This window comes from Mustela erminea, chromosome 2 (genome assembly GCF_009829155.1).
Source record: "Mustela erminea isolate mMusErm1 chromosome 2, mMusErm1.Pri, whole genome shotgun sequence".
In the NCBI taxonomy this organism is placed as follows: domain Eukaryota; kingdom Metazoa; phylum Chordata; class Mammalia; order Carnivora; family Mustelidae; genus Mustela; species Mustela erminea.
Window position 1 is genome coordinate 131,334,994 of NC_045615.1, and position 27,618 is coordinate 131,362,611.

At 38.6% G+C, this 27,618-nt stretch overlaps 1 protein-coding gene across 2 annotated transcripts in view; it reads left to right on the top strand.

The window, feature by feature from the left end:
- NSUN7 (NOP2/Sun RNA methyltransferase family member 7) overlaps positions 1 to 27,618 on the top strand; it is a 64,030-nt gene that overhangs the window by 27,415 nt on the left and 8,997 nt on the right. For both annotated transcript variants that reach the window (XM_032334155.1, XM_032334156.1), the window contains exons 8-9: positions 2,004 to 2,105; positions 13,977 to 14,094. In XM_032334155.1, the coding sequence (XP_032190046.1) occupies positions 2,004 to 2,105; positions 13,977 to 14,094 (220 nt within the window). The remainder of the gene's footprint in view (positions 1 to 2,003; positions 2,106 to 13,976; positions 14,095 to 27,618) is intronic.

Below are 27,618 nucleotides of genomic sequence, written 5' to 3' on the forward strand. Positions count from 1 at the left end.
GGGGGCAAGACACAGAGAAATCTCACAAGCTGCCTAAGGTCAGGTAGCTAGTCAACAAAGAAGCTGGGGTTAAATTCAGATGAGTTAGCGCATTCTGCGATACTGCACCATGTGTAACTGGGCTTACACTGTTGTGCATGGAATTTTGACATGTTATGGAAACTTTCTTCCCAGCGACAGTAAAACAGAAGAATAACCAACTCAGATGGGAGAATGGTGACCTGAGACTCTCCCTACATTAACTGAGAAATAAATAAGAATTAGTGGACACTGGAGAAGGAGGGGAAGAAACAGTTGTACCTATAATAAACCTCGCAGTCAAGAGATCTAGAGCTTCCAACTGAGAGACTGTGGCCTTACACTGGGCGGTCTTGAAGTGGGAATGCCGGGGGTGGGGTGGGGGGTGGTAAACTAACCACAGGTAAAAAGAAACTAAAGGCTGGTTGGAGCTGGGAGAGTGGGCTGGGAAAGCCCAAAGGGACCACCAGTGATGGAAAAGCAGAAAGTAAAAAGTTTCCTAAGTTTTAGCAACGTTCTAAAAGCTTTGATCAAGAGACAACAGGATAAGCCAAGAAGCTGCCTTCCACAAACCTGGGAAAAAAGGAGGTTTCCTCTGAGGAGGTAATACAGAGCTGCTGACCTAGTGCCCAAGGTAGAAATATTAGTAATAAACCTAGTGAGGATGAACCCAAAAGACTTAGATATGAGGTACAAGGGAGAAATTGTGTATTAGTTTGAAAGACATTTTAACATGGAAAAATATTTGAACCATTGGGGAGTATATGAAATTGTTCTTTGCTAACAACTTGGAATTACATTAAAATGGGGTGAAAGAGGTAAATTGATATGGTTTTATAGTACAATGTGTAAATGGTCCTCTAAGAAGTGGTGAATGGAGATAGAAAAATGTGAAGTATAAAGCTAAATTGGGAAGAAATGGCGTTTAATTAACCTTTAGTGATAGTGCTGGAAAGGAGAACAGCCAATTATGGCATAAATAATTGATTCTCACTCCAGGGAGTTACTGAGAGGCAGAATAAACAGAAATTAGAGGTTTGGACTCCCTGGTCAGATTTCTGAGAATCATGGTTCTACAGAACTATGAACCATAGTTCTGTAGAATGATTACATTCTGTAGAATGAATTCTGAACTACAGAATACATGGTTCTACAGTAGAATCATGGTTCTACACCTAGTAGTTATGTGACCTTAAATAAGTGGTTTAATAAATGTTTGAACAGTTTTCTTCATGTTTAAAGGGGTAATAAAGGGGGTGGTAGGGGCACCTGGGTGACTCAGTCCATGAAGGGAATCTGCTTCTCCCTCTCCCTCTGGCCCTTTCCCCCCACCACCCTAGCTCGTGCTCATGCCCTCTCGCTCTCAGTCTCTTTCAAATAAATAAGTAAAAAGTATTTTTAAAAAGGGGGTGGTGATAAAATAATGTATATAAAACAGTATTCAATATATCTTAGTTAATATCAAGGAACTCAGTTTAAAAATTTTCCTAAAGTTTTCTTTAAGGTTTCTTGACTTCTTTCTTATTCTATGAAGACATATATTCACTTCTCTTAATTTTTTTCTTCCAAAATTTCTTTGTTAAGTTAATGTTGTTAACTGTATCCTTTTGTGTTTTTTCCTACTCAAATCTAACTATAGCTCATCACCTTTCTGCCCTGGAAATAAATCTCTTTTCTTTTCCTCTATTAGTTTCTAGAATTACAGCATTCTCTCTGTCGTACCTAAATGACTTAGTTGGCTAGTAGGATGACTGTCTCATAAGAACTTGGAGAAGAAAAACAATATTAAAACTAAGCAAAATTACCTTTATTTAGCTTTTTAATTTTAACTCAGCATGTTTATAATACTATTTATGTAGTTTTAATAAATACTTTCCATGAAAACTCTAATAGGAAAAATGATTTAAAAATTAAACTATGTGTTTATAGCAATATATGAACAGCACCCAATAGTGATGTATTTGTAAAAATTTATTTGCTTTTAGATACAGGTTTACTTAAAGATTTCTCTCAAGGAGGCACATCAGAAGATAAACTTCACATTCTTGCTCAACAGCAATACGAACAGCTCACTCATGCAATGAAATGTAAGTTCATCATCAGTGCAATCTTAAAATATGTTGTAAATCTTAGAAACATTAATACTTCATTTATCTATTATAGTCAGACAATGAGTTGTGAATCATACGTGAATTTTCCAAAATTAGTGCCTTCTAATACCAGAATATTTATTTTTACCCAAATCAGTCTATCTTTTATTTATTTTTTTTAAGAATTTATTTATTTGACAGAGATCACAAGTAGGCAGAGAGGCAGGCAGAGAGAGAGGAGGAAGTAGGCTCCCTGCCAGGCAGAGGGCCCGATGTGGGGCTCGATCCCAGGGCCCTGGGATCATGACCTGAGCTGAAGGCACAGGCTTTAAACTACTGAGCCACCCAGGCACCCCTCAGTCTGCCTTTTAAAAATAGGTTCTGTGCTATCATTTGTAGCATAGGTTATCAAGCATAATAAACAGTTTCTTCATGCTGCAGTAAAATAATTACATAACATCCATTATGGAACCATTTTGTTTTCTTTGGCTTCTTACTCGATGTGATTTTTCTGTTGTCATTGTGCCTGCCCATAATAACTATTCTACCATCCAAATTTTAATCAAACTCTTACATCTCTTAGTACTAAACAGAGAATAGAGAAATGCAATTACAAACAAAGCCTAGATTTCTTGATTTGAATTCTGAGTAACTAAGGTCTTTATATATATATGAATATCTATGAAATAAATTGGTTGGAAGATTAGAAGGTTGGTAAATAATTTTTTGATGCTTTCTCTAATTACTTTATTTAAAATTACAGTATCATCTCCTGAAACTATCCTCCATCCATACTTTTTCTCTACAGCACTTATCACCTCCTAAAGATACTATCTGATTTAACTATTTGTGTCTTATCATGTCAATAAAGCATGGAAAAGCAGCTCCCCAGGGGCAGCGATTTTTGTCTGTGTATCTTGGATGCCTAGAATAGTGCTTAACATGGAGTAGGTGCTTGATAATGTGTGAATAAATGAGTGAGTGCCAGTAGTAGTCTTATCTCATTTTACAGAAGAAGAATCTGAGAGTTTAACTAAATTTGCCAGGTTCATACAGTAGTTAAGTAAAGAATTGGAATCCATACCGAGTATGGATATAGAGTCCTTTAAACTAGTTCTGTGAGGGCGCCTGGGTGGCTCAGTGGGTTAAGCCGCTGCCTTCGGCTCAGGTCATGATCTCAGGGTCCTGGGATCGAGTCCCGCATCGGGTTCTCTGCTCCGCGGGGAGCCTGCTTCCTCCTCTCTCTCTCTCTCTGCCTGCCTCTCTGCCTACTTGTGATCTCTCTGTGTCAAATGAATAAATAAAATCTTAAAAAAAAAAAAAAAAAACTAGTTCTGTGATATGGTTTGTGGGAAAAAGCCAGGAGGATTGAGCTCATGGTGCTATGCAGTGTTGCTTGTCTGTAACTGGCTTGGTCACATTGCTTGAGCTTCCAGTTTCCAGATAGATCAATGAAACCAGCAGCCTGTTCTTTGAAAACAATAAAATCGATAAACCCCTACTCAGACTTATCAAAAAGAAGGAAGAAAGGACCCAAATAAATAAAATCACAAATGAGAGAGGAGAAATAAAAACCAACACCACAGAAATACAGTTGTAAGAGAATATTATGAAAAACGTGATACCAACATATTGGACAACCTAGAAGAAATGGATAAATTCCTAGAAACATATAAACTGCCAAAACTGAAACAGGAAGAAATATAAAACTTGAACAGACTGATAACCAGCAAAGAAATGGAATCAGTAATCAAAAACCTCCCAACAGGGTTGCCTAGGTGGCTCAGTTGGTTAAGCATCTGACTCTTGATTTTTGACTCAGGTCATGATCTCAGTGTCCTGGGACTTAGCACTCATCAGGCTCTGTGCTCAGTGGAAAGTCTGCTTAAAAATTCTCTCCTTCTCCCTTTGCCTCCCTACACACACACACACACACACACACTCTCTCTCTCTCTCTCTCTCAAATAAATAAAAAAAAGTCTTTAAAAAACAAAACAAAACAAAAAACTCTCCCAGCAAACAAAAGCCCAGAGCAAAATGGCCTCCCAAAAAATTCTACTAAACTTTAAAGATTAATACCTATTCTCCAACTATTACAAAAAATAGAAATGGAAAGAAGATTTTCAAACTCTTTCTACAAGGCTGTATTACCTTAATTCCAAAACCAGACAAAGGCCCCACAGGCCAATATTCCTAATGAACATGGATGCAAAAATTCTCAATAAAATATTAGCAAGCCAAACCCAACAATACATTAGAAGTATTATTCATGATCAAGTGAGATTTATTACTGGGTTGCAAGTGTGGTTCAACATCAGTAAATCAATCAACATGATATACCACATTAATAAAAGAAACAATAAGAACCACATGATCCTCTCAATAGATGCAAAAAAAAGGATTTGACAAAATACAACATGCATTCATGATTAAAAAACCTCAACAGAGTAGGGATAGAGGGAACATAACCTCAACATAATAAAAGCGATATATATCGAGTCCCACATTAGGCTCCCTGCTCAGCAGGGAGTCTGCTTCTCCCTCTCTCTCTCTGCCTGCCACACTGTCTGCTTGTGCTCGCTCTCTCTCTCTCTCTCTGACAAATAAATAAATAAAATCTTAAAAAAAAAGGCCATATATGAAAAACCCATAGCTAATACCATCCTTAGTGGGGAAAAAAATGAGAACTTTTCCTCTACAGTCAGTAAAAAGACAGGGATGCCCACTCTCACTGCTGTTACTTAACATAATACTGGAAGTCCTAGCCTAGCAATCGGATAACCAAAAAAAATAAATAAATAAAAGACACCCAAGGGGGGAGGAGTCAAGATGGCGGAGAAGTAGCAGGCTGAGACTGCTTCAGCTAGCCGGAGATCAGCTAGATAGCTTATCTAAAGATTGCAAACACCTGAAAATCCATCGGCAGATCGAAGAGAAGAAGAACAGCAATCTGGAAACAGAAAAACAACCACTTTCTGAAAGGTAGGACCGGCGGAGAAGTGAATCCAAAGCGACGGGAAGATAGACCCCGGGGGGAGGGGCCGGCTCCCGGCAAGCGGAGCAACGGTGCACAAAATCAGGACTTTTAAAAGTCTGTTCCGCTGAGGGACATCGCTCCAGAGGCTAAACCGGGGCGAAGCCCACGCGGGTTCAGCGTGGCCTCAGGTCCCGCAGGGTCACAGAAGGAGCAGGGGTGTCTGAGTGTCGCAGACCTTGCGGGTATTGGAACGGGAAAGCCGGCTACAGAGACAGAGCCGACAGTAAGCTCACAGCTCGGTGTTACCTTGAACTGGTCGCAGGCTTGGAGAGCTCGGAGCGCGGCCGGAGGTCAGGCAGACGGGAGTAACTGGGCGCTGTTCTCTGAGGGCGCACTGAGGAGTGCGGCCCTGGGCTCTCGGCTCCTCCGGGCCGGAGACCAGGAGGCCGCCATTTGTATTCCCGTCCTCCGGAACTCTACGGAAAGCGCTCAGGGAACAAAAGCTCCTGAAAGCAAACCCGAGCGGATTACTCACCCCGGCCCCGGGTAAGGGCGGTGTAATTCCGCCTGGGGCAAAGACACTTGAGAATCACTACAACAGGCCCCTCCCCCAGAAGATCAACAAGAAATCCAGCCGAGACCAAGTTCACCTACCAAGGAGTGCGGTTTCAATACCAAGGAGAGCAGCAGAATTCCAGAGGAAGAGAAAGCCAAGCACGGAACTCATGGCTTTTTCCCTGTGATTTTTTTTTAGTCTTGCAGTTAATTTAATTTTTTTCTTTTTCATTTTTTGGTTGTTTTTTTTTTTTTTTTTTTTTCCTCGCCTTCGGGTAAAATTTTTTTTTTTTAACTGTTACCTTTTTCTTTTTTAACGATTTTTTACTAGTTTATCTAATATATATATTTTTTCTTTTTTACATTTTTCTTAGGTGTTTTCCTTTTTTTTTTTTTTTAATTCTTTTCTTTTTTCTTTTTTTTCTTTTTTTTTTTTTCTTTTTTCTTTTTTTTTCTTTCTTCCTTTTTGAACCTCTTTTTATCCCCTTTCTCCCCCCTCACGATTTTGGATCTCTTCTAATTTGGTTAAAGCATTTTTTCCTGGGGTTGTTGCCACCCTTTTAGTATTTTACTTGCCCCTTCATATACTCTTATCTGGACAAAATGACAAGACGGAAAAATTCAACACAAAAAAAAGAACAAGAGGCAGTACCGAAGGCTAGGGACCTAATCAATACAGACATTGGTAATATGTCAGATCTAGAGTTCAGAATGACAATTCTCAAGGTTCTAGCCGGGCTCGAAAAAGGCATGGAAGATATTAGAGAAACCCTCTCGAGAGATATAAAAGCCCTTTCTGGAGAAATAAAAGAACTAAAATCTAACCAAGTTGAAATTAAAAAAGCTATTAATGAAGTGCAATCAAAAATGGAGGCTCTCACTGCTAGGATAAATGAGGCAGAAGAAAGAATTAGTGATATAGAAGACCAAATGACAGAGAATAAAGAAGCTGAGCAAAAGAGGGACAAACAGCTACTGGACCACGAGGGGAGAATTCGAGAGATAAGTGACACCATAAGACGAAACAACATTAGAATAATTGGGATTCCAGAAGAAGAAGAAAGAGAGAGGGGAGCAGAAGGTATACTGGAGAGATTTATTGGGGAGAATTTCCCCAATATGGCAAAGGGAACGAGCATCAAAATTCAGGAGGTTCAGAGAACGCCCTTCAAAATCAATAGGAATAGGCCCACACCCCGTCACCTAATAGTAAAATTTACAAGTCTCAGTGACAAAGAGAAAATCCTGAAAGCAGCCCGGGAAAAGAAGTCTGTAACATACAATGGTAAAAATATTAGATTGGCAGCTGACTTATCCACAGAGACCTGGCAGGCCAGAAAGAGCTGGCATGATATTTTCAGAGCACTAAACGAGAAAAACATGCAGCCAAGAATACTATATCCAGCTAGGCTATCATTGAAAATAGAAGGAGAGATTAAAAGCTTCCAGGACAAACAAAAACTGAAAGAATTTGCAAATACCAAACCAGCTCTACAGGAAATATTGAAAGGGGTCCTCTAAGCAAAGAGAGAGCCTACAAGTGGTAGATCAGAAAGGAACAGAGACCATATACAGTAACAGTCAACTTAAAGGCAATACAATGGCACTAAATTCTTATCTCTCAATAGTTACCCTGAATGTTAATGGGCTAAATGCCCCTGTCAAAAGACACAGGGTATCAGAATGGATAAAAAAACAAAACCCATCTATATGTTGCCTCCAAGAAACTCATTTTAAGCCCGAAGACACCTCCAGATTTAAAGTGAGGGGGTGGAAAAGAATTTACCATGCTAATGGACATCAGAAGAAAGCAGGAGTGGCAATCCTTATATCAGATCAATTAGATTTTAAGCCAAAGACTATAATAAGAGATGAGGAAGGACACTATATCATACTCAAAGGGTCTGTCCAACAAGAAGATTTAACAATTTTAAATATCTATGCCCCCAACGTGGGAGCAGCCAACTATATAAACCAATTAATAACAAAATCAAAGAAACACATCAACAATAATACAATAATAGTAGGGGACTTTAACACTCCCCTCACTGAAATGGACAGATCATCCAAGCAAAAGATCAGCAAGGAAATAAAGGCCTTAAACGACACACTGGACCAGATGGACATCACAGATATATTCAGAATATTTCATCCCAAAGCAACAGAATACACATTCTTCTCTAGTGCACATGGAACATTCTCCAGAATAGATCACATCCTCGGTCCTAAATCAGGACTCAACCGGTATCAAAAGATTGGGATCATTCCCTGCATATTTTCAGACCACAATGCTCTAAAGCTAGAACTCAACCACAAAAGGAAGTTTGGAAAGAACCCAAATACATGGAGACTAAACAGCATCCTTCTAAAGAATGAATGGGTCAACCGGGAAATTAAAGAAGAATTGAAAAAAATCATGGAAACAAATGATAATGAAAATACAACGGTTCAAAATCTGTGGGACACAACAAAGGCAGTCCTGAGAGGAAAATATATAGCGGTACAAGCCTTTCTCAAGAAACAAGAAAGGTCTCAGGTACACAACCTAACCCTACACCTAAAGGAGCTGGAGAAAGAACAAGAAAGAAACCCTAAGCCCAGCAGGAGAAGAGAAATCATAAAGATCAGAGCAGAAATCAATGAAATAGAAACCAAAAAAACAATAGAACAAATCAACGAAACTAGGAGCTGGTTCTTTGAAAGAATTAATAAAATTGATAAACCCCTGGCCCGACTTATCAAAAAGAAAAGAGAAAGGACCCAAATAAATAAAATCATGAATGAAAGAGGAGAGATCACAACTAACACCAAAGAAATACAAACTATTATAAGAACATACTATGAGCAACTCTACGCCAACAAATTTGACAATCTGGAAGAAATGGATGCATTCCTAGAAACATATAAACTACCACAACTGAACCAGGAAGAAATAGAAAGCCTGAACAAACCCATAACCAGTAAGGAGATTGAAACAGTCATTAAAAATCTCCAAACAAACAAAAGCCCAGGGCCAGACGGCTTCCCGGGGGAATTCTACCAAACATTTAAAGAAGAACTAATTCCTATTCTCCTGAAACTGTTCCAAAAAATAGAAATGGAAGGAAAACTTCCAAACTCATTTTATGAGGCCAGCATCACCTTGATCCTAAAACCAGACAAGGATCCCACCAAAAAGAGAGCTATAGACCGATATCCTTGATGAACACAGATGCGAAAATACTCAACAAAATACTAGCCAATAGGATTCAACAGTACATTAAAAAGATTATTCACCACGACCAAGTGGGATTTATTCCAGGGCTGCAAGGTTGGTTCAACATCCGCAAATCAGTCAATGTGATACAACACATCAATAAAAGACAGAACAAGAACCATATGATACTCTCAATAGATGCTGAAAAGGCATTTGACAAAGTACAGCATCCCTTCCTGATCAAAACTCTTCAAAGTGTAGGGATAGAGGGCACATACCTCAATATCATCAAAGCCATCTATGAAAAACCCATCGCAAATATCATTCTCAATGGAGAAAAACTGAAAGCTTTTCCGCTAAGGTCAGGAACACGGCAGGGATGTCCATTATCACCACTGCTATTCAACATAGTACTAGAGGTCCTAGCCTCAGCAATCAGACAACAAAAGGAAATTAAAGGCATCCAAATCAGCAAAGAAGAAGTCAAATTATCACTCTTCGCAGATGATATGATACTATATGTGGAAAACCCAAAAGACTCCACTCCAAAACTGCTAGAACTTATACAGGAATTCAGTAAAGTGTCAGGATATAAAATCAATGCACAGAAATCAGTTGCATTTCTCTACACCAACAGCAAGACAGAAGAAAGAGAAATTAAGGAGTCAATCCCATTTACAATTGCACCCAAAACCATAACATACCTAGGAATAAACCTAACCAAAGAGACACAGAATCTATACTCAGAAAACTATAAAGTACTCATGAAAGAAATTGAGGAAGACACAAAGAAATGGAAAAATGTTCCATGCTCCTGGATTGGAAGAATCAATATTGTGAAAATGTCTATGCTACCTAAAGCAATCTACACATTTAATGCAATTCCTATCAAAGTACCATCCATCTTTTTCAAAGAAATGGAACAAATAATGCTAAAATTTATATGGAACCAGAAAAGACCTCGAATAGCCAAAGGGATATTGAAAAAGAAAGCCAACGTTGGTGGCATCACAATTCCGGACTTCAAGCTCTATTACAAAGCTGTCGTCATCAAGACAGCATGGTACTGGCACAAAAACAGACACATAGATCAATGGAACAGAATAGAGAGCCCAGAAATAGACCCTCAACTCTATGGTCAACTAATCTTTGACAAAGCAGGAAAGAATGTCCAATGGCAAAAAGACAGCCTCTTCAATAAATGGTGCTGGGAAAATTGGACAGCCACATGCAGAAAAATGAAATTGGACCATTTCCTTATACCACACACAAAAATAGACTCAAAATGGATGAAGGACCTCAATGTGCGAAAGGAATCCATCAAAATCCTTGAGGAGAACACAGGCAGCAACCTCTTTGACCTCAACCGCAGCAACATCTTCCTAGGAACAACGCAAAAGGCAAGGGAAGCAAGGGCAAAAATGAACTATTGGGATTTCATCAAGATCAAAAGCTTTTGCACAGCAAAGGAAACAGTTAACAAAATCAAAAGACAACTGACAGAATGGGAGAAGATATTTGCAAATGACATATCAGATAAAGGACTAGTGTCCAGAATCTATAAATAACTTAGCAAACTCAACACCCAAAGAACAAATAATCCAATCAAGAAATGGGCAGAGGACATGAACAGACATTTCTGCAAAGAAGACATCCAGATGGCCAACAGACACATGAAAAAGTGCTCCATATCACTCGGCATCAGGGAAATACAAATCAAAACCACAATGAGATATCACCTCACACCAGTCAGAATGGCTCAAATCAACAAGTCAGGAAATGACAGATGCTGGCGAGGATGCGGAGAAAGGGGAACCCTCCTACACTGTTGGTGGGAATGCAAGCTGGTGCAGCCACTCTGGAAAACAGCATGGAGGTTCCTCAAAATGTTGAAAATAGAACTGCCCTATGACCCAGCAATTGCACTATTGGGTATTTACCCTAAGGATACAAACGTAGTGATCCAAAGGGGCACATGCACCCGAATGTTTATAGCAGCAATGTCCACAATAGCCAAACTATGGAAAGAACCTAGATGTCCATCAACAGATGAATGGATAAAGAAGATGTGGTATATATACACAATGGAATACTATGCAGCCATCAAAAGAAATGAAATCTTGCCATTTGCGACAACATGGATGGAACTAGAGCGTATCATGCTTAGCGAAATAAGTCAAGCAGAGAAAGACAACTATCATATGATCTCCTTGATATGAGGAAGTGGTGATGCAACATGGGGGCTTAAGTGGGTAGGAGAAGAATAAAGGAAACAAGATGGGATTGGGAGGGAGACAAACCATAAGTGACTTTTAATCTCACAAAACAAACTGAGGGTTGCTGGGGGGAGGGGGTTTGGGAGAAGGGGGTGGGATTATGGACATTGGGGAGGGTATGTGCTTTGGTGAGTGCTGTGAAGTGTGTAAACCTGGTGATTCACAGACCTGTACCCCTGGGGATAGAGTATTATGCCTCCATCAGAAAGGATGAATACCCAACTTTTGTAACAACATGGACGGGACTGGAAGAGATTATGCTGAGTGAAATAAGTCAAGCAGAGAGAGTCAATTATCATATGGTTTCACTTATTTGTGGAGCATAACAAATAGCATGGAGGACATGGGGACTTAGAGTGGAGAAGGGAGTTGGGGGAAATTGGAAGGGGAGGTGAACCATGAGAGACTATGGACTCTGAAAAACAATCTGAGGGTTTTGAAGGGACGGGGGGTGGGAGGTTGGGGTATCAGGTGGTGGGTATTATAGAGGGCACGGATTGCATGGAGCACGGGGTGTGGTGCAAAAATAATGAATACTGTTATGCTGGAAATAAAAAAAAAAAAAAAAAAAGTAGGAATTGTTAGCCTAAATTTAAAAAAAAAAAAAAAAAAAAAGACACCCAAATTGGCAAGAAAAATGTCAAACTTTCACTATTTGCAGGTCACATGATACTCTATTTGGATAACACAAAAGACTCCACTAAAAAATTGCTAGAACCAGTAACACAAATTCAGTAAAGTCACAGGATACAAAATCAATGGACAGAAATGTGTTGCATTTCTGTACACCAATAATGAAGCAGCAAAAAGAGAAATCAAGGAATTTATATCATATACAACTGTACCAAAAACCATAAGACACATAGGAATAAACCAACCAAAGAGGTGAAAAACCTGTTCTCTGAAAACTGTAAAACACTGGAGAATGAAATTGAAAATGATACAAAGAAGTGGGAAAACATTCCATGTTCATAGATCAGGAGAACAAATATTGTTTAAATGCTGCACTATGCAAAGCAATCTACACATTGAATGTAATTCCTATCAAGATAGCACCATCACTTTTCATAGAATTAGAACAAATAATCCTAAAACTGTACAGAACCACAAAAGATCCCAAATAACCAAAGCAATCTTAAAAAAGCAAAACAAAGCTGGAGGCATCACAATTCTGGACTTCAAGTTATACTACAAAATTGTAATGATCAAGACAGTATGGTATTGGCACAGAAACAGACAGATAGATCCATGGAACAGCATGGAAAACCCCAAAATGGACCCAGAACTAATCTTCAACAAAGCGGGAAAGAATATCCAATGGGAAAAAGACAGTCTCTCTTCAACAAATGGTGTTGGGAAAACTGGACAGCAACATGCAAAAGAATGAAACTGGACCACTTTCTCGTGCCATACAAAAAAATAAATTCAAAATGGGTGAAAGACCTAAATATGAGATAAGAAACAATCAAAATCCTAGATGAGAACACAGGCAATAACCTCTTTTACATTAGACATAGCAACTTCTTACTAGATAGGGCCCTTGAGTCAAGGGAAATAAAAGCAAAAATAAACTTTTGGGACTTCATCAAGATAAAAATCTTCTGTCCAGTGAAGTAAACAATCAAAAAAACTAAAAGGCAATCTCTGGAATGGGAGAAGATATTTACAAATATCCAATAAAAGTTTAGTATCCAAAATCTGTAAAGAACTTGTCAAACTCAACACCCCAAACCAAATAATCCAGTTAAGAAATGGCAGAAGACATGAATAACATTTTTCCAAAGAAGATATCCAAATGGCCAACAGACGCATGAAAAGATTCTCAACATCACTCATCAGCAGGGAAATGCAAATCAAAAGTACAATGAGGTATCACCTCTCACCTGTCAGAATGGCTAAAATTAACAACACAAAAACAACAGATATTGGCAAGGATGCTGAGAAAGCGGAACCCTCTTAACTGTTGGTGGGAATGCAAACTGGTGCAGCCATTCTGGAAGACAGTACAAAGGCTCCTCGAAAAGTCAAAAACAGAACTACCCTATGATCCAGCAATTGTACTACTAGGTATTTACCCAAAGGATAGAAAAATACTGATATGAAGAGACATATGCATGCCAGTGTTCATAGTGTTCATCACAGCATCATCAACAATAGCCAAATTATGGAAAGAGCCCTAATGTGAATTGACAGATGAACGGATAATGGGGTGTGTATACACAATGGAATATTGCTCAGCCACAAAAAGGAATGAAATCTTGCCATTTGCAACAATGTGGATGGAGCTAGAGAGTATTATGCTAAGTGAAGTCATTCAAAGAAAGACAAATTCCATATGATTTCACTTATACATAGGGTTTAAGTAAGACACAGAACAGATGAACACAGGAGAGAAAAAAAGAGGCAAACCAGAAAGTGGACTCTTAACTATAGAGAACAAACTGAGGGTTTCTAGAGGGGAGGTAAATGGTGGGGTGGATTAAATGGGTGATGGGGATTAAGGAGGGCACTTAATTGTGATGGGTACTGGGTATTGGATGTAAGTGACGAATCACTAATTTCTACACAGGAAACTAATATCACACTGTATGTTAACTAACTAGAATTTAAATTAAAATTTGAAAAAAAGAAAAAAGAAAAAAAAGAATTTTCAGTTTCTATACAATCCAATTAGACTTCCTTTATTTCTCGGCCACAGTCTTACATTACTAATCTGTGCTTTAAAGGGGAGTCATGCAAGCGTTTATGGAAATCATTCCCATTACAGCCATGTGGTATTAGTATCAAGTAGATGTTTGGAAACATAAATCTGTTTAGAATTGTTAATGGGGTCATTATTATTATTAATTACACCTCCTTTATAGTTACTAAGGCTCAAGCAGTCGTTTATTGCACATGTTCAGTCTACCCAGAAGAAAATGAAGCTGTCGTGAAGAAAGCACTAGAATTTCAAGACCTTGGGATTAAAGTACAGCCTTACAGGTAAGAAAAGAAAGGATCACTTGGAACTCAATCAGATATTGCTGAGAGTAAATGGTTGTGATTTTCTAAGTTATATAAAGACATTCCACGTCCTTTTTGTTACACTTTAACGTGACCAAATAACCCAACTTCTTACGACTATAATGCAGATTCTGTGGAAACTTTGCCAATGGCTGGGCATGAGTATTCCCTTGTAGTACTAACAGTTCTTTCTGTTGTTGTTATCGTTAGTCAAGCTAAAGGCATTTTGGCTTTGAGGTGGTTGGTTTTTGGATAAATTAGATCTAAATTTTATATCTTGAGTTTTATATACATTTATGCCTCAGTAAAGAAAAATAAGTGTATAAAATAACCTTAGGAAGGAGAGAGAAAATTATTTAATTGCATGTTTATTATCTGAAAACACATTTCTTAGCCTCTTTTAGCCTTTGTCCCTCAAAAGGATTGAGGTAAAAATAGCCTAAATAATTCAAGTAACTTCTGGGTACAATGCTGCAGTAAAATAAGGATAGAGGGCAGAGTGAGAATATTCCGTCTGAACTGTGGACGTCAAAATAAGGAGTGGATCTAAAAATACATGGCCCCAATTGGTTCTTCAAGACTGTACAGTAGGTATTTTAAAACATCTCTTCTATTTTTTACTTACTTCTCATGTTCTGAATTTTCCCATAATTCTTACAGAAGTTCCTTAATATGCATATGGTTTGCTCCCTCCTTTTGACTTGATGCTTTTTCCTTTGCCATTCACAAGTGGATATGTTAATTACACTTGTATTTCCCTTCTTCTTACTTGACTTGACCTCCTAATTTAGTAGCTCCTGTTGGTGACTAATGGCCAATCTCCTGTTCTAAGAGCTTCTCAGCACAGCATTAGCTAAATCACCATCTAGTGGCAAAGAGAATTATTGCGGGTGTATAACCAAATTGATCAACATGAATGATTTGACTTGTCTTCTCAGGGATGTTTCCTAAGATTTTAATGTGGCAAAAATGGAGAAACATTTTATTTCATTAGATTTTATTTCAGGTAAGCCATGGTAAATGATTAATCCATAATATGGTATAAAAGACACAAGTAATATTAAAAGACATGAAGACAGAATAATGTGGGATTTGGTCTAAAATTGGAGAGTATATTTTATTCAAGAGGTTTAACTACTTGCTAAGGATGCTGTTGAAAGAACTTATGAATTGATTAGGGAAGCTTAGTGTCTGGCTTCTAAGAATCATTTCTTAATTCCCCAAATAGTAGAATTTACATTTGAAAGCAATTATTATATGCCATCCAATCTATTCACCTATCTGGTGTTTAAATTTTCTTCTGATAGGGGCGCCTGGGTGGCTCAGTGGGTTAAGCCGCTGCCTTCGGCTCAGGTCATGATCTCAGGGTCCTGGGATCGAGTCCCGCATCGGGCCCTCTGCTCAGCAGGGAGCCTGCTTCCTCCTCTCTCTCTCTGCCTGCCTCTCTGCCTACTTGTGATCTCTCTCTGTCAAATAAATAAATAAAATCTTTAAAAAAAAAAATTTTCTTCTGATATTCCAAAAACAGCTCAGTTTTGGACTTTAGACATCATGGTACTTACCTTAGGTTTACGCTGCTTTTTCTTCCTTGTTCTGTACTGTAAAAGCTTCAAACATTACAGAAATACTAACTTTAAAAAAATGAACTTTTCCATGTTCCCATATTCCCTACCTCAGTGGGTCTTGGTGGGGATTGAATGTATTAACATATGAACATCACGTGACACCCAACTGTTCAATGAATGTTCAATGAATGTTCATTATTATGGTTATTGCTATTGATCTGTAAGCTGTCTGCCTGTGTTCTTTACCACTTTTTGAATTGCATTATTCATCTTTTTCTTTTTCTATATCTCATTGTTTATTAGGGATATTAGCTGTTTTCATAAGAATTACAAATATTTCCTAGATTGTTCATGTTTTAAATATTTAAAAACTTTTAATTCCAGTATCATAAACATACGGTGCTATATTAGTTTCGGGTGTGCAATAGAGTGATTCAACGACTCTACCCATTCTCAGTGCTCCTCATGATAAGGGTACTCTTAACCCCTTTCACCTTTTCCCCCACCCCCGACCACCTCCCTTCTAATAACCGCCAGTTTGTTCTCTATAGTTAAGAGTCTGTTTCTTGGCTTGCCTCTCTCTCTTTTTCCCTTTGCTTGTTTGTCTTGTTTCTTAAACTCCACATATAAGATTCATACGGTATTTGTCTTTCACTGACTTACTTCATTTGGCATTATACTCACTAACTCTGTCCATTCATTGCAAATGGCGAGATTTCAGTCTTTTAAGGCCAAGTAATATTCGTGTGTGTGTGTGTGTGTGTGTGTGTACCACAGCTTCTTTATTCCTCAAACAAGGGACAATTGGATTGTTTCCATACCTTGGCTATTATAAATAGTGCTGCTATAAAAAGACAGGTATATGTACCTCTTGGAATTAGTGTTTTTGTATTATTTGGGTAGTGCAATTGCTGGATCCTAGGAAAGTTCTATTTGTAGCTTTTTTTAAATTTTAATTATTTTTTTATTTTTTATAAACATATATTTTTATCCTCAGGGGTACAGGTCTGTGAATCACCAGGTTTACACACTTCACAGCACTCACCAAAGCACATACCCTCCCCAATGTCCATAATCCCACCCCCCTTCTCCCAAACCCCCTCCCCCCAGCTACCCTCAGTTTGTTTTGTGAGATTAAGAGTCACTTATGGTTTGTCTCCCTCCCAATCCCATCTTGTTCATTTATTCTTCTCTTACCCCCTTAAGCCTCCATGTTGCATCACCACTTCCTCATATCAGGGAGATCATATGATAGTTGTCTTTCTCCGCTTGACTTATTTCGCTAAGCATGATACGCTCTAGTTCCATCCACGTTGTCGCAAATGGCAAGATTTCATTTCTTTTGATGGCTGCATAGTATTCCATTGTGTATATATACCACATCTTCTTTATCCATTCATCTGTTGATGGACATCTAGGTTCTTTCCATAGTTTGGCTATTGTGGACATTGCTGCTATAAACATTCGTGTGCACGTGCCCCTTCGGATCACTACGTTTGTATCTTTAGGGTAAATACCCAGTAGTGCTATCGCTGGGTCATAGGGTAGTTCTATTTTCAACATTTTGAGGAACCTCCATGTTGTTTTCCAGAGAAGTTGCACCAGCTTGCATTCCCACCAACAGTGTAGGAGGGTTCCCTTTTCTCTGCATCCTCGCCAGCATCTGTCATTTCCTGACTTGTTAATTTTAGCCATTCTGACTGGTGTGAGGTGATACCTCATTATGGTTTTGATTTGTATTTCCCTGATGCCGAGTGATATGGAGCACTTTTTCATGTGTCTGTTGGCCATCTGGATGTCTTCTTTGCAGAAATGTCTGTTCATGTCCTCTGCCCATTTCTTGATTGGATTATTTGTTCTTTGGGTGTTGAGTTTGCTAAGTTCTTTATAGATTCTGGACACTAGCGCTTTATCTGATATGTCATTTGCAAATATATTCTCCCATTCTGTCAGTTGTCTTTTGGTTTTGTTAACTGTTTCCTTTGCTGTGCAAAAGCTTTTGATCTTGATAAAATCCCAATAGTTCATTTTTGCCCTTGCTTCCCTTGCCTTTGGCGATGTTCCTAGGAAGATGTTGCTGCGGTTGAGGTCGAAGAGGTTGCTGCCTGTGTTCTCCTCAAGGATTTTGATGGATTCCTTTCTCACATTGAGGTCCTTCATCCATTTTGAGTCTATTTTCATTTGTGGTATAAGGAAATGGTCCAATTTCATTTTTCTGCATGTGGCTGTCCAATTTTCCCAACACCATTTATTGAAGAGGCTGTCTTTTTTCCATTGGACATTCTTTCCTGCTTTGTCAAAGATTAGTTGACCATAGAGTTGAGGGTCTATTTCCGGGCTTTCTATTCTGTTCCATTGATCTATGTGTCTGTTTTTGTGCCAGTACCATGCTGCCTTGATGATGACAGCTTTGTAATAGAGCTTGAAATCCAGAATTGTGATGCCACCAACTTTGGCTTTCTTTTTCAATATTCCTTTGGCTATTTGAGGTCTTTTCTGGTTCCATATAAATTTTAGGATTATTTGTTCCATTTCTTTGAAAAAGATGGATGGTACTTTGATAGGAATTGCATTAAATGTGTAGATTGCTTTAGGTAGCAGAGACATTTTCACAATATTGATTTTTCCAATCCAGGAGCATGGAACATTTTTCCATTTCTTTGTGTCTTCCTCAATTTCTTTCATGAGTACTTTATAGTTTTCTGAGTATAGATTCTGTGCCTCTTTGGTTAGGTTTATTCCTCGGTATCTTATGGTTTTGGGTGCAATTGTAAATGGGATTGACTCCTTAATTTCTCTTTCTTCTGTCTTGTTGTTGGTGTAGAGAAATGCAACTGATTTCTGTGCATTGATTTTATATCTTGACACTTTACTGAATTCCTGTACAAGTTCTAGCAGTTTTGGAGTGGAGTCTTTTGGGTTTTCCACATATAGTATCATATCATCTGCAAAGAGTGATAGTTTGACTTCTTCTTTGCCGATTTGGATGCCTTTAATTTCCTTTTGTTGTCTGATTGCTGAGGCTAGGACTTTTAGTACTATGTTGAATAGCAGTGGTGATAATGGACATCCCTGCCGTGTTCCTGACCTTAGCAGAAAAGCTCTAGCTTTTCTCCATTGAGAATGATATTTGCGGTGGGTTTTTCATAAATGGCTTTGATAATATTGAGGTATGTGCCCTCTATCCCTACACTTTGAAGAGTTTTGACCAGGAAGGGATGCTCTACTTTGTCAAATGCTTTTTCAGCATCTATTGAGAGCATTATATGGTTCTTGTTCTTTCTTTTATTGATGTGTTGTATCACATTGATTGATTTGCGGATGTTGAACCAACCTTGCAGCCCTGGAATAAATCCCACTTGGTCGTGGTGAATAATCCTTTTAATGTACTGTTGAATCCTATTGGCTAGTATTTTGGTGAGAATTTTCGCATCTGTGTTCTTCAAGGATATTGGTCTATAGCTCTCTTTTTTGATTGGATCCTTGTCTGGTTTTGGGATCAAGGTGATGCTGGCCTCATAAAATGAGTTTGGAAGTTATCCTTCCATTTCTATTTTTTGGAACAGTATCAGGAGAATAGGAATTAGTTCTTTAAATGTTTGGTAAAATTCCCCCGGGAAGCCGTCTGGCCCTGGGCTTTTGTTTGTTTGGAGATTTTTAATGACTGTTTCAATCTCCTTACTGGTTATGGGTCTGTTCAGGCTTTCTACTTCTTTCTGGTTCAGTTGTGGTAGTTTATATGTTTCTAGGAATGCATCCATTTCTTCCAGATTGTCAAATTTGTTGGCGTAGAGTTACTCATAGTATGTTCTTATAATTGTTTGTATTTCTTTGGTGTTAGTTGTGATCTCTCCTCTTTCATTCATGATTTTATTTATTTGGGTCCTTTCTCTTTTCTTCTTGATAAGTCTTGCCAGTGGTTTATCAATTTTATTAATTCTTTCAAAGAACCAGCTCCTAGTTTTGTTGATTTGTTCTATTGTTTTTTTGGTTTCTATTTCATTGATTTCTGCTCTGATCTTTATGATTTCTCTTCTCCTGCTGGGTTTAGGGTTTCTTTCTTGTTCTTTCTCCAGCTCCTTTAGGTCTAGGGTTAGGTTGTGTACTTGAGACTTTTCTTGTTTCTTGAGAAAGGCTTGTACCGCTATATATTTTCCTCTCAGGACTGCCTTTGTTGTGTCCCACAGATTTTGAACCATTGTGTTTTCATTATCATTTGTTTCCATGATTTTTTTCAATTCTGCTTTAATTTCCTGGTTGACCCATTCATTCTTTAGAAGGATGCTGTTTAGTCTCCATGTATTTGGGTTCTTTCCAAACTTCCTCTTGTGGTTGAGTTCTAGCTTCAGAGCATTGTGGTCTGAAAATATGCAGGGAATGATCCCAATCTTTTGATACTGGTTGAGTCCTGATTTAGGACTGAGGATGTGATCTATTCTGGAGAATGTTCCATGTGCACTAGAGAAGAATGTGTATTCTGTTGCTTTGGGATGAAATGTTCTGAATATATCTGTGATGTCCATCTGGTCCAGTGTGTCATTTAAGGCCTTTATTTCCTTGTTGATCTTTTGCTTGGATGATCTGTCCATTTCAGTGAGGGGAGTGTTAAAGTCCCCTACTATTATTGCATTATTGTTGATGTGTTTCTTTGATTTTTGTTATTAGTTGGCTGCTCCCACGTTGGGGGCATAGAAATTTAAAATTGTTAGATCTTCTTGTTGGACAGACCCTTTGAGTATGATATAGTGTCCTTCCTCATCTCTTGTTATAGTCTTTGGCTTAAAATCTAATTGATTTGACATAAGGATTGCCTCTCCTGCTTTCTTCTGATGTCCGTTAGCATGGTAAATTCTTTTCCACCCCCTCACTTTAAATCTGGAGGTGTCTTTGGGCTTAAAATGTGTTTCTTGTAGGCAACATATAGATGGGTTTTTTTTTTTTAATTTATTTGACAGACAAAGATCACAAGTAGGCAGAGAGGCAGGCAGAGAGAGAGGAAGGAAAGCAGGCTCCTCTGTGGAGCAGGGAGCCCGATGTGGGGCTCGATCCCAGGACCCTGGGATCATGACCTGAGCCGAAAGCAGAGGCTTTAACCCACTGAGCCACCCAGGCACCCCGATGGGTTTTGTTTTTTTATCCATTCTGATACCCTGTGTCTTTTGATTGGGGCATTTAGCCCATTAACACTCAGTGTAACTATTGAGAAATATGAATTTAGTGCCATTGTATTGCCTGTAAGGTGATTGTTACTGTATATTGTCTCTGTTCCTTTCTGATCTACCACTTGTAGGCTCTCTCTTTGCTTAGAGGACCCCTTTCAATATTTCCTGTAGAGCTGGTTTGGTGTTTGCAAATTCTTTCAGTTTTTGTTTGTCCTGGAAGCTTTTAATCTCTCCTTCTATTTTCAATGATAGCCTAGCTGGATATAGTATTCTTGGCTGCATGTTTTTCTCATTTAGTGCTCTGAATATATCATGCCAGCTCTTTCTGGCCTGCAGGTCTCTGTGGATAAGTCTGCTGCCAATCTAATATTTTTACCATTGTATGTTACAGACTTCTTTTCCCGGGCTGCTTTCAGGATTTTCTCTTTGTCACTAAGGCTTGTAAATTTTACTTTTAGGTGATGGGGTGTGGGCCTATTCTTATTGATTTTGAGGGGCATTCTCTGCACCTCCTGAATTTTGATGTTTGTTCCCTGTGCCATATTGGGGAAATTCTCCCCAATAATTCTCTCCAGTATACCTTCTGCTTCCCTCTCTCTTTCTTCTTCTGGAATCCCAATTATTCTAATGTTGTTTCGTCTTATGGTGTCACTTATTCGAATTCTCCCCTTGTGGTCCAGTAGCTGTTTGTCCCTCTTTTGCTCAGCTTCTTTATTCTTTGTCATTTGGTCTTCTATATTGCTAATTCTTTCTTCTGCCTCATTTATCCTAGCAGTGAGAGCCTCCATTTTTGATTGCACCTCATTAATAGCTTTTTTGATTTCAATTTGGTTAGATTTTAGTTTTTTTATTTCTCCAGAAAGGGCTTTTATATCTCCCGAGAGGGTTTCTCTAATATCTTCCATGCCTTTTTCGAGCCCGGCTAGAACCTTGAGAATTGTCATTCTGAACTCTAGATCTGACATATTATCAATGTCTGTATTGATTAGGTCCCTAGCCTTCGGTACTGCCTCTTGTTCTTTTTTTTGCGGTGAATTTTTCCGCCTTGTCATTTTGTCCAGATAAGAGTATATGAAGGAGCAAGTAAAATACTAAAAGGGTGGAAACAACCCCAGGAAAGTATGCTTTAACCAAATCAGAAGAGATCCCAAATCATGAGGGGGGAGAAAGGGGATAAAACAAGTTTCAGAAAGAAAGGAAGAAAAAAAAAAGGAAAGAAAGAAAAGAATTTAAAAAAGAAAACAAATAAAGAAAAATATAAAAAAGAAAAAATATATATATTAGATAACTAATTAAAAAACTTTAAAAAAGAAAAGGGTAAAGGTTAAAAAAATTTTAGCAGGAGAAGAGAAAAAAATGAAAAAGAAAAAAAAATTAAATTAACTGCAAGACTAAAGACTCATAGGGCGAAAGCCATGAGTTCCGTGTTTTGCTTTCTCCTCCTCTGGAATTCTGCTCTTTCCTGGGTATTGAAACTGCACTCCTTGGTAGGTGAACTTGGTCTTGGCTGGATTTGTTGTTGATCTTCTGGGGGAGGGGCCTGTTGTAGTGTCTTTGCCCCAGGCAAAATTGCACCATCCTTACCAGGGGGGCCGGGCTGAGTAATCCGCTTGGGTTTGCTTTCAGGAGCTTTTGTTCCCTGAGCGCTTTCCATAGAGTTCCAGAGGATGGGAATACAAATGGCGGCCTCCTGGTCTCCAGCCCAGAGGAGCTGAGAGCCCGGGGCCCCACTCCTCAGTGCGCCCTCAGAGAACAGCGCCCAGTAACTCCCGTCTCCCTGGCCTCCGGCCGCGTTCCGAGCTCACTGAGCCTGCAACCGGTTCAAGGTAACCCCGAGCTGTGAGCTCACAGTCGGCTCTGTCTCTGTAGCCTGCTTCCCCGTTCTAATACCTGTAAGCTCTGCGACACTCAGACACCCCTGATCCTTCTGTGACCCTGCGGGACCTGAGGCCACGCTGACCCCGCGAGGGCTTCACCCGTTTTAGCCTCTGGAGCGATGTCCCTCAGCGGAACAGACTTTTAAAAGTCCTGATTTTATGCTCCGTTACTCCGCCGCTTGCCAGGAGCCGGCCCCTCCCCCCGGGGTCTATCTTCCCGTCACTTTGGATTCACTTCTCCGCCAGTCCTACCTTTCAGAAAGTGGTTGTTTTTCTGTTTCTAGAATTGCTGTTCTTCTTCTCTTCGATCTGCCAATGGATTTGCAGGTGTTTGCAATCTTTAGATAAGCTATCTAGCTGATCTCCTGCTAGCTGAAGTAGTCTCAGCCTGCTACTTCTCCGCCATCTTGACTCCTCCCACCTATTTGTAGCTTTTTGAGGACCTTCCATTCTGTTTTCCATGGGCTGCACCCGTTTGCATTGCCACCGACAGTGCACAAGGGTTCTTTTTTCTCCGCAGCCTCGCCAATCCTTGTTTCCCGGGTTGTTTATTTTTAGCCATTCTGACCTCTGTGAGGTGATATCTCATTGTAGTTTCAATTTGCATCTCCCTGGTGATGAGTGATAGTGAGCATCTTTTCATGTGTCTGGCCATCTGAATGCTTTCTTTGGAGAAGTGTCTGTTCATGTCTTCTGCTCATTTTTAAATTGGATTATTTGGATTCAGGGTGTTGAGTTTTATAAGTTCTTTGTGTAATCTTGGATGCTAACCCTTTACTGAATATGTCATTGGCATATATCTTCCCCCGTTCCTCAGGCTGCCCTTTAGTTTTGTTGATTGTCTCCTTTGCTGTGCAGAAGCTTTTATTTTGATGTAGTCCCAATAGTTAGTTTTTGCTTTTGTTTCCCTTGACTTAGGAGATCTATCTAGAAAAAACTTGCTACACCTGATGTCAGAGAAATTAATGCCTGTACTCTTTTCTAGGATTTTTATGGTTTCAAGGTCTCACAGTTAGGTCTTTAATCCATTTTGAATTTATTTTTGTGTCTGGCGTAAGAAAGTAGTCCGGTTTCATTCTTTTGCATGTTGCTGTCCAGTTTTCCCAACACCGTTTGTTGAAGAGACTGTCTTTTTCCCATTGGCTATTCTTTCCTGCTTTTTCAAAGAGAAATTGTCCATATAATTGTGGGTTTATTTCTGGATTTACTATTCTGTTCTATTGATCTATGTGTCTGTTTTTATGCCAGTACCATACTGTTTTGATAACTACAGCTTGAAGTCTGGAATTGTGATGCCTCCAGCTTAGCTTTTTTTTTTTTTTTCCCTTTTCTTTTTCCTTTTCAAGATTGCTGTACATGTTTGAGGTCTTTTGTGGGTCCCTACAAATTTGGGGATTGTTTGTTCTAGTTCTGTGAAAAATGGTTTTGGTATTTTGATAGGAACTGCGTTAAATGTGTAGATTGCTTTGGGTAGTACAGACATTTTAACAATATTTGTTCTCCCAACTCATGAGCACAGTATATCTTTCTGTTTCTTTGTATCATCTTCAATTTCTTTTATCAGTCAGTGTTCTGTAGTTTTCAGAGTACAGTTCTTTCACCTCTTTGGTTGGGTTTATTCTGAGGCATCATTATTTTTGGTGCAATTGTAAATGGGATCAATTCCTTGGTTTCTCTTTTTGCTGCTTCATTACTGGTGTATAGACATGTAACAGTTTTCTGTATACTGATTTTGTATCCTGTGACTTGACTGAATTAATGTATCAGTTCTAGAAGTTTTTTGGTAGTCTTGTCAGTTTTCTATGCATAGTAGTATGTCATCTGTAAATAGTGAAAGTTTTACTTCTTCCTTGCTGATTTGGATGCTTTTTATGTTGTCATATTGCTGTGTCTAGGACTTCTAGTGCTGTGTTGAATAGAAGTGGTAAGAGTGCACATCCTTGTCTTGTTTCTGACTTTAGGGAAAAAGATTCTCAGTTTTTATGGCCTTTATTATGTTGAGGTGTGTTCCCTCTAAACCTGCCATGTTGAGGGTTTTCATCATGAATGGATGTTGTATTTGGCAAATGCTTTTTCTTTTCTTTTCTTTTTTAATGTGAGGCTTGAACTTAATAACCCCGAGATCAAGACCTGAACTGAGACCAAGAGTCAGATGCTTAACCAGCTGAACGACCCAGGGACCCCTCAAATGCTTTTTCTGCATCTATTGAAATGATCATACGGTTCTTATCCTTTCTCATCTTGATGTGACGTATCACATTGGTTGATCTGGGAACACTGAACCACTCTTAACAACCCAGGCATAAATCCCACTTGATCGTCATCAGTAATTTTTGAGATATATTATTGGATTTGATTTCCTGGTATTTTGTTGAGAATTTTTGCATCTATGCTCCTCAGCGATACTGGCCTTTAGGTCTGTATCTTTCTGTGACATCTTTATCTGGTTTTGGCATGAGGGTAACACTGGCCTCATAGAATGAGTTTGGAAGTTTTCCTTCCTCTTGTATTTTTTGAAATAGATTAAGAAGAATAGGTATTAACTCTTCTTAGATGTTGGGTAGAATTCCTGTGGGAAGCTACTTGGTCCTGGACTTTCATTTGTTGGGAGCTTTTTGATTACTGATTCAATTTCTTTGCTGCCAATTGGTCTGTTCAAATTTTCTATTTCTTCCTGTTTCCATTTTGGTAGGTTATATGTTTCTAGGAATTTATCCATTTCTCCCACGTTGTCCAATTTGTTGGCATAAAGTTTTCCATAATATTCTCTTATAATTATTTGTATTTCAGTGGTGTTGGTTACTATTTCTCCTCTCTCATTTGTGATTTTATTTATCTGGATCCCTTCTCTTTTTTTCTTGGTAAGTCTGGTTAGAGGTTTATTGATTTATTTGACTTTTTTTTCCAAAGAACCAGATCCTGGTTTCAATGATCTGTTCTATTGTATTTTTTAAGTTTCTGTAGCATTTATTTCTGCTCTAATCTTTATTATTTCCTTCCTTCTGTTAGTTTTAGGTTTTGTTATTCTTTTTCTAGCTCCTTTGGGTGTAAGGTTAGGTTGTTTATTTAATATTTTTCTTCTTCTTTTTTTTTTTTTAAGATTTTATTTGACAGAGAGAGAGAGAGAGTGAGCACAAGTAGGCAGAGAGGCAGGTGGGGGCGGGGTGGGGGGGAAGCAGGCTCCCTGCTGAGCAGAGAGCCCGATGCAGGGCTCCATCCCAGGGCCCTGAGATCATGACCTGAGCCAAAGGCAGAGGCTTAACCACTGAGCCACCCAGGCGCCCCCAAGATTCTTCTGATTTTTGAGGCAGGCCTGTATTACTATTAACTTCCCTCTTAGAACTGCTTTTGCTGGGTCCTGAAGGTTTTGAACAATTATGTTTTCATTTTTATTTCTTTTCATGTTTTTTAAAAATTTTTTCTTTTATTTCTTAGATGAACCATCTATTGTTTAGTAGCATGTTATTTAACCTTCATGTATTTGTGATTTTTCCAGATTTTTTCTTCTGGTTTACTTCTAAAAAGTTTCATAGCACTGTGTTGAGAAAAGATGCACAATATTACTTCATTCTTTTTGAATTTGTTGAGGCCTGTTCTGTGGCCTAACAAGTGATCTCCGTTCTGGAGAACATTCCATGTGCACTTGAAAGGAATGTGTATTCTGCTGTTTTAGAGTGGACTGTTCCAAGTATTTCTGTTAGTCCATCTGGTCCATTGTGTCATTCAAAGCCATTGTTTCCTTGTTGACTTTCTGTTTAGATGATCTCTCCATTGATGTGAGTGGGGTGTTAAAGTCGCTACTATTATTGCATTATTATGAATTGGTTCCTTTAAGTTTGTTATTAACTGTTTTATGCATTTGGGTGCTCCCACGTTGGGTACATAAACATTTATAAATGTTACCTCTTACTGGATTGTCCCCTTTATAATTATATAGTGTCCTCCTTTGTTGTTACAGTCTTTGTTTTAAAGTCTATTTTGTCTGAGCTAAGTATTGCTACTCTACCTTTCTTTGACATCATTTACATGACAAATGTTTCTCTATCCCCTCACTCTCAGTCTGCAGATGTGTTTAGGTCTGAAATGACTCTCTGATAGGCAGCATCCAGATGGGTTTTGTTTTTTTATCCATTCTGTCACCCTACTTCTTCTGATTGGTGCATTTAGTACATTTACATTCAAAGTAATTATTGATAGATATGTATTTATTGCCATTGTATTGCTTGTTTTGTGGTTGTTTCTGACGATTTTCTCTGATCTTTTTTTGTTGTTCTATCTTTCATGGATTGCTGGTTTTCTTTAGTGATATATTTAGATTTCTTCCTCTTTATTCTTTGCCCATTTATTTGTGGTTACCATCAGGTTTGTACATAACATCTACATATGGCAGTCTCTATTAAGTTGATGATTATCTAAGTTTGAACTCATTCTTTACTTTTCTCTTCGCCATGTTCTAGCTATATGGTGTCATACCTTACATCTTTCTATTTTCTGAGCTCCTTGACTGATTTTTTTACAGAAGTATTCATTTTGGCTGCTCTTGTGTTTCCTACCTTCATACTGTCATTTTGGTCTTTCCTTTCCACTCAAAGAGTCCTCTTTATTTCTTGCAGGGCTAGCATAGTAGTCATGAACTCCTTTAGCTTTTGTTTGTTTGGGAAATTTATTATCTCTTCTATTTCAAAGGATAGCCTTGCTGGATAGAGTATTCTTGCCTGTAGGTTTTTTCCACTTAGCACTTTGAATATATCATGCCACTTTTTTTCTGGGCTTGGAAAGTTTCTAATGAAAAAATCCACTGATAGTCTTATGGGGTTTCCATTGTATGTAACTGTCTTCTTTTGTCTTGTTGCTTTTAATATTTTTTCCTTATCACTATATTTTGCCATTTTAATTATA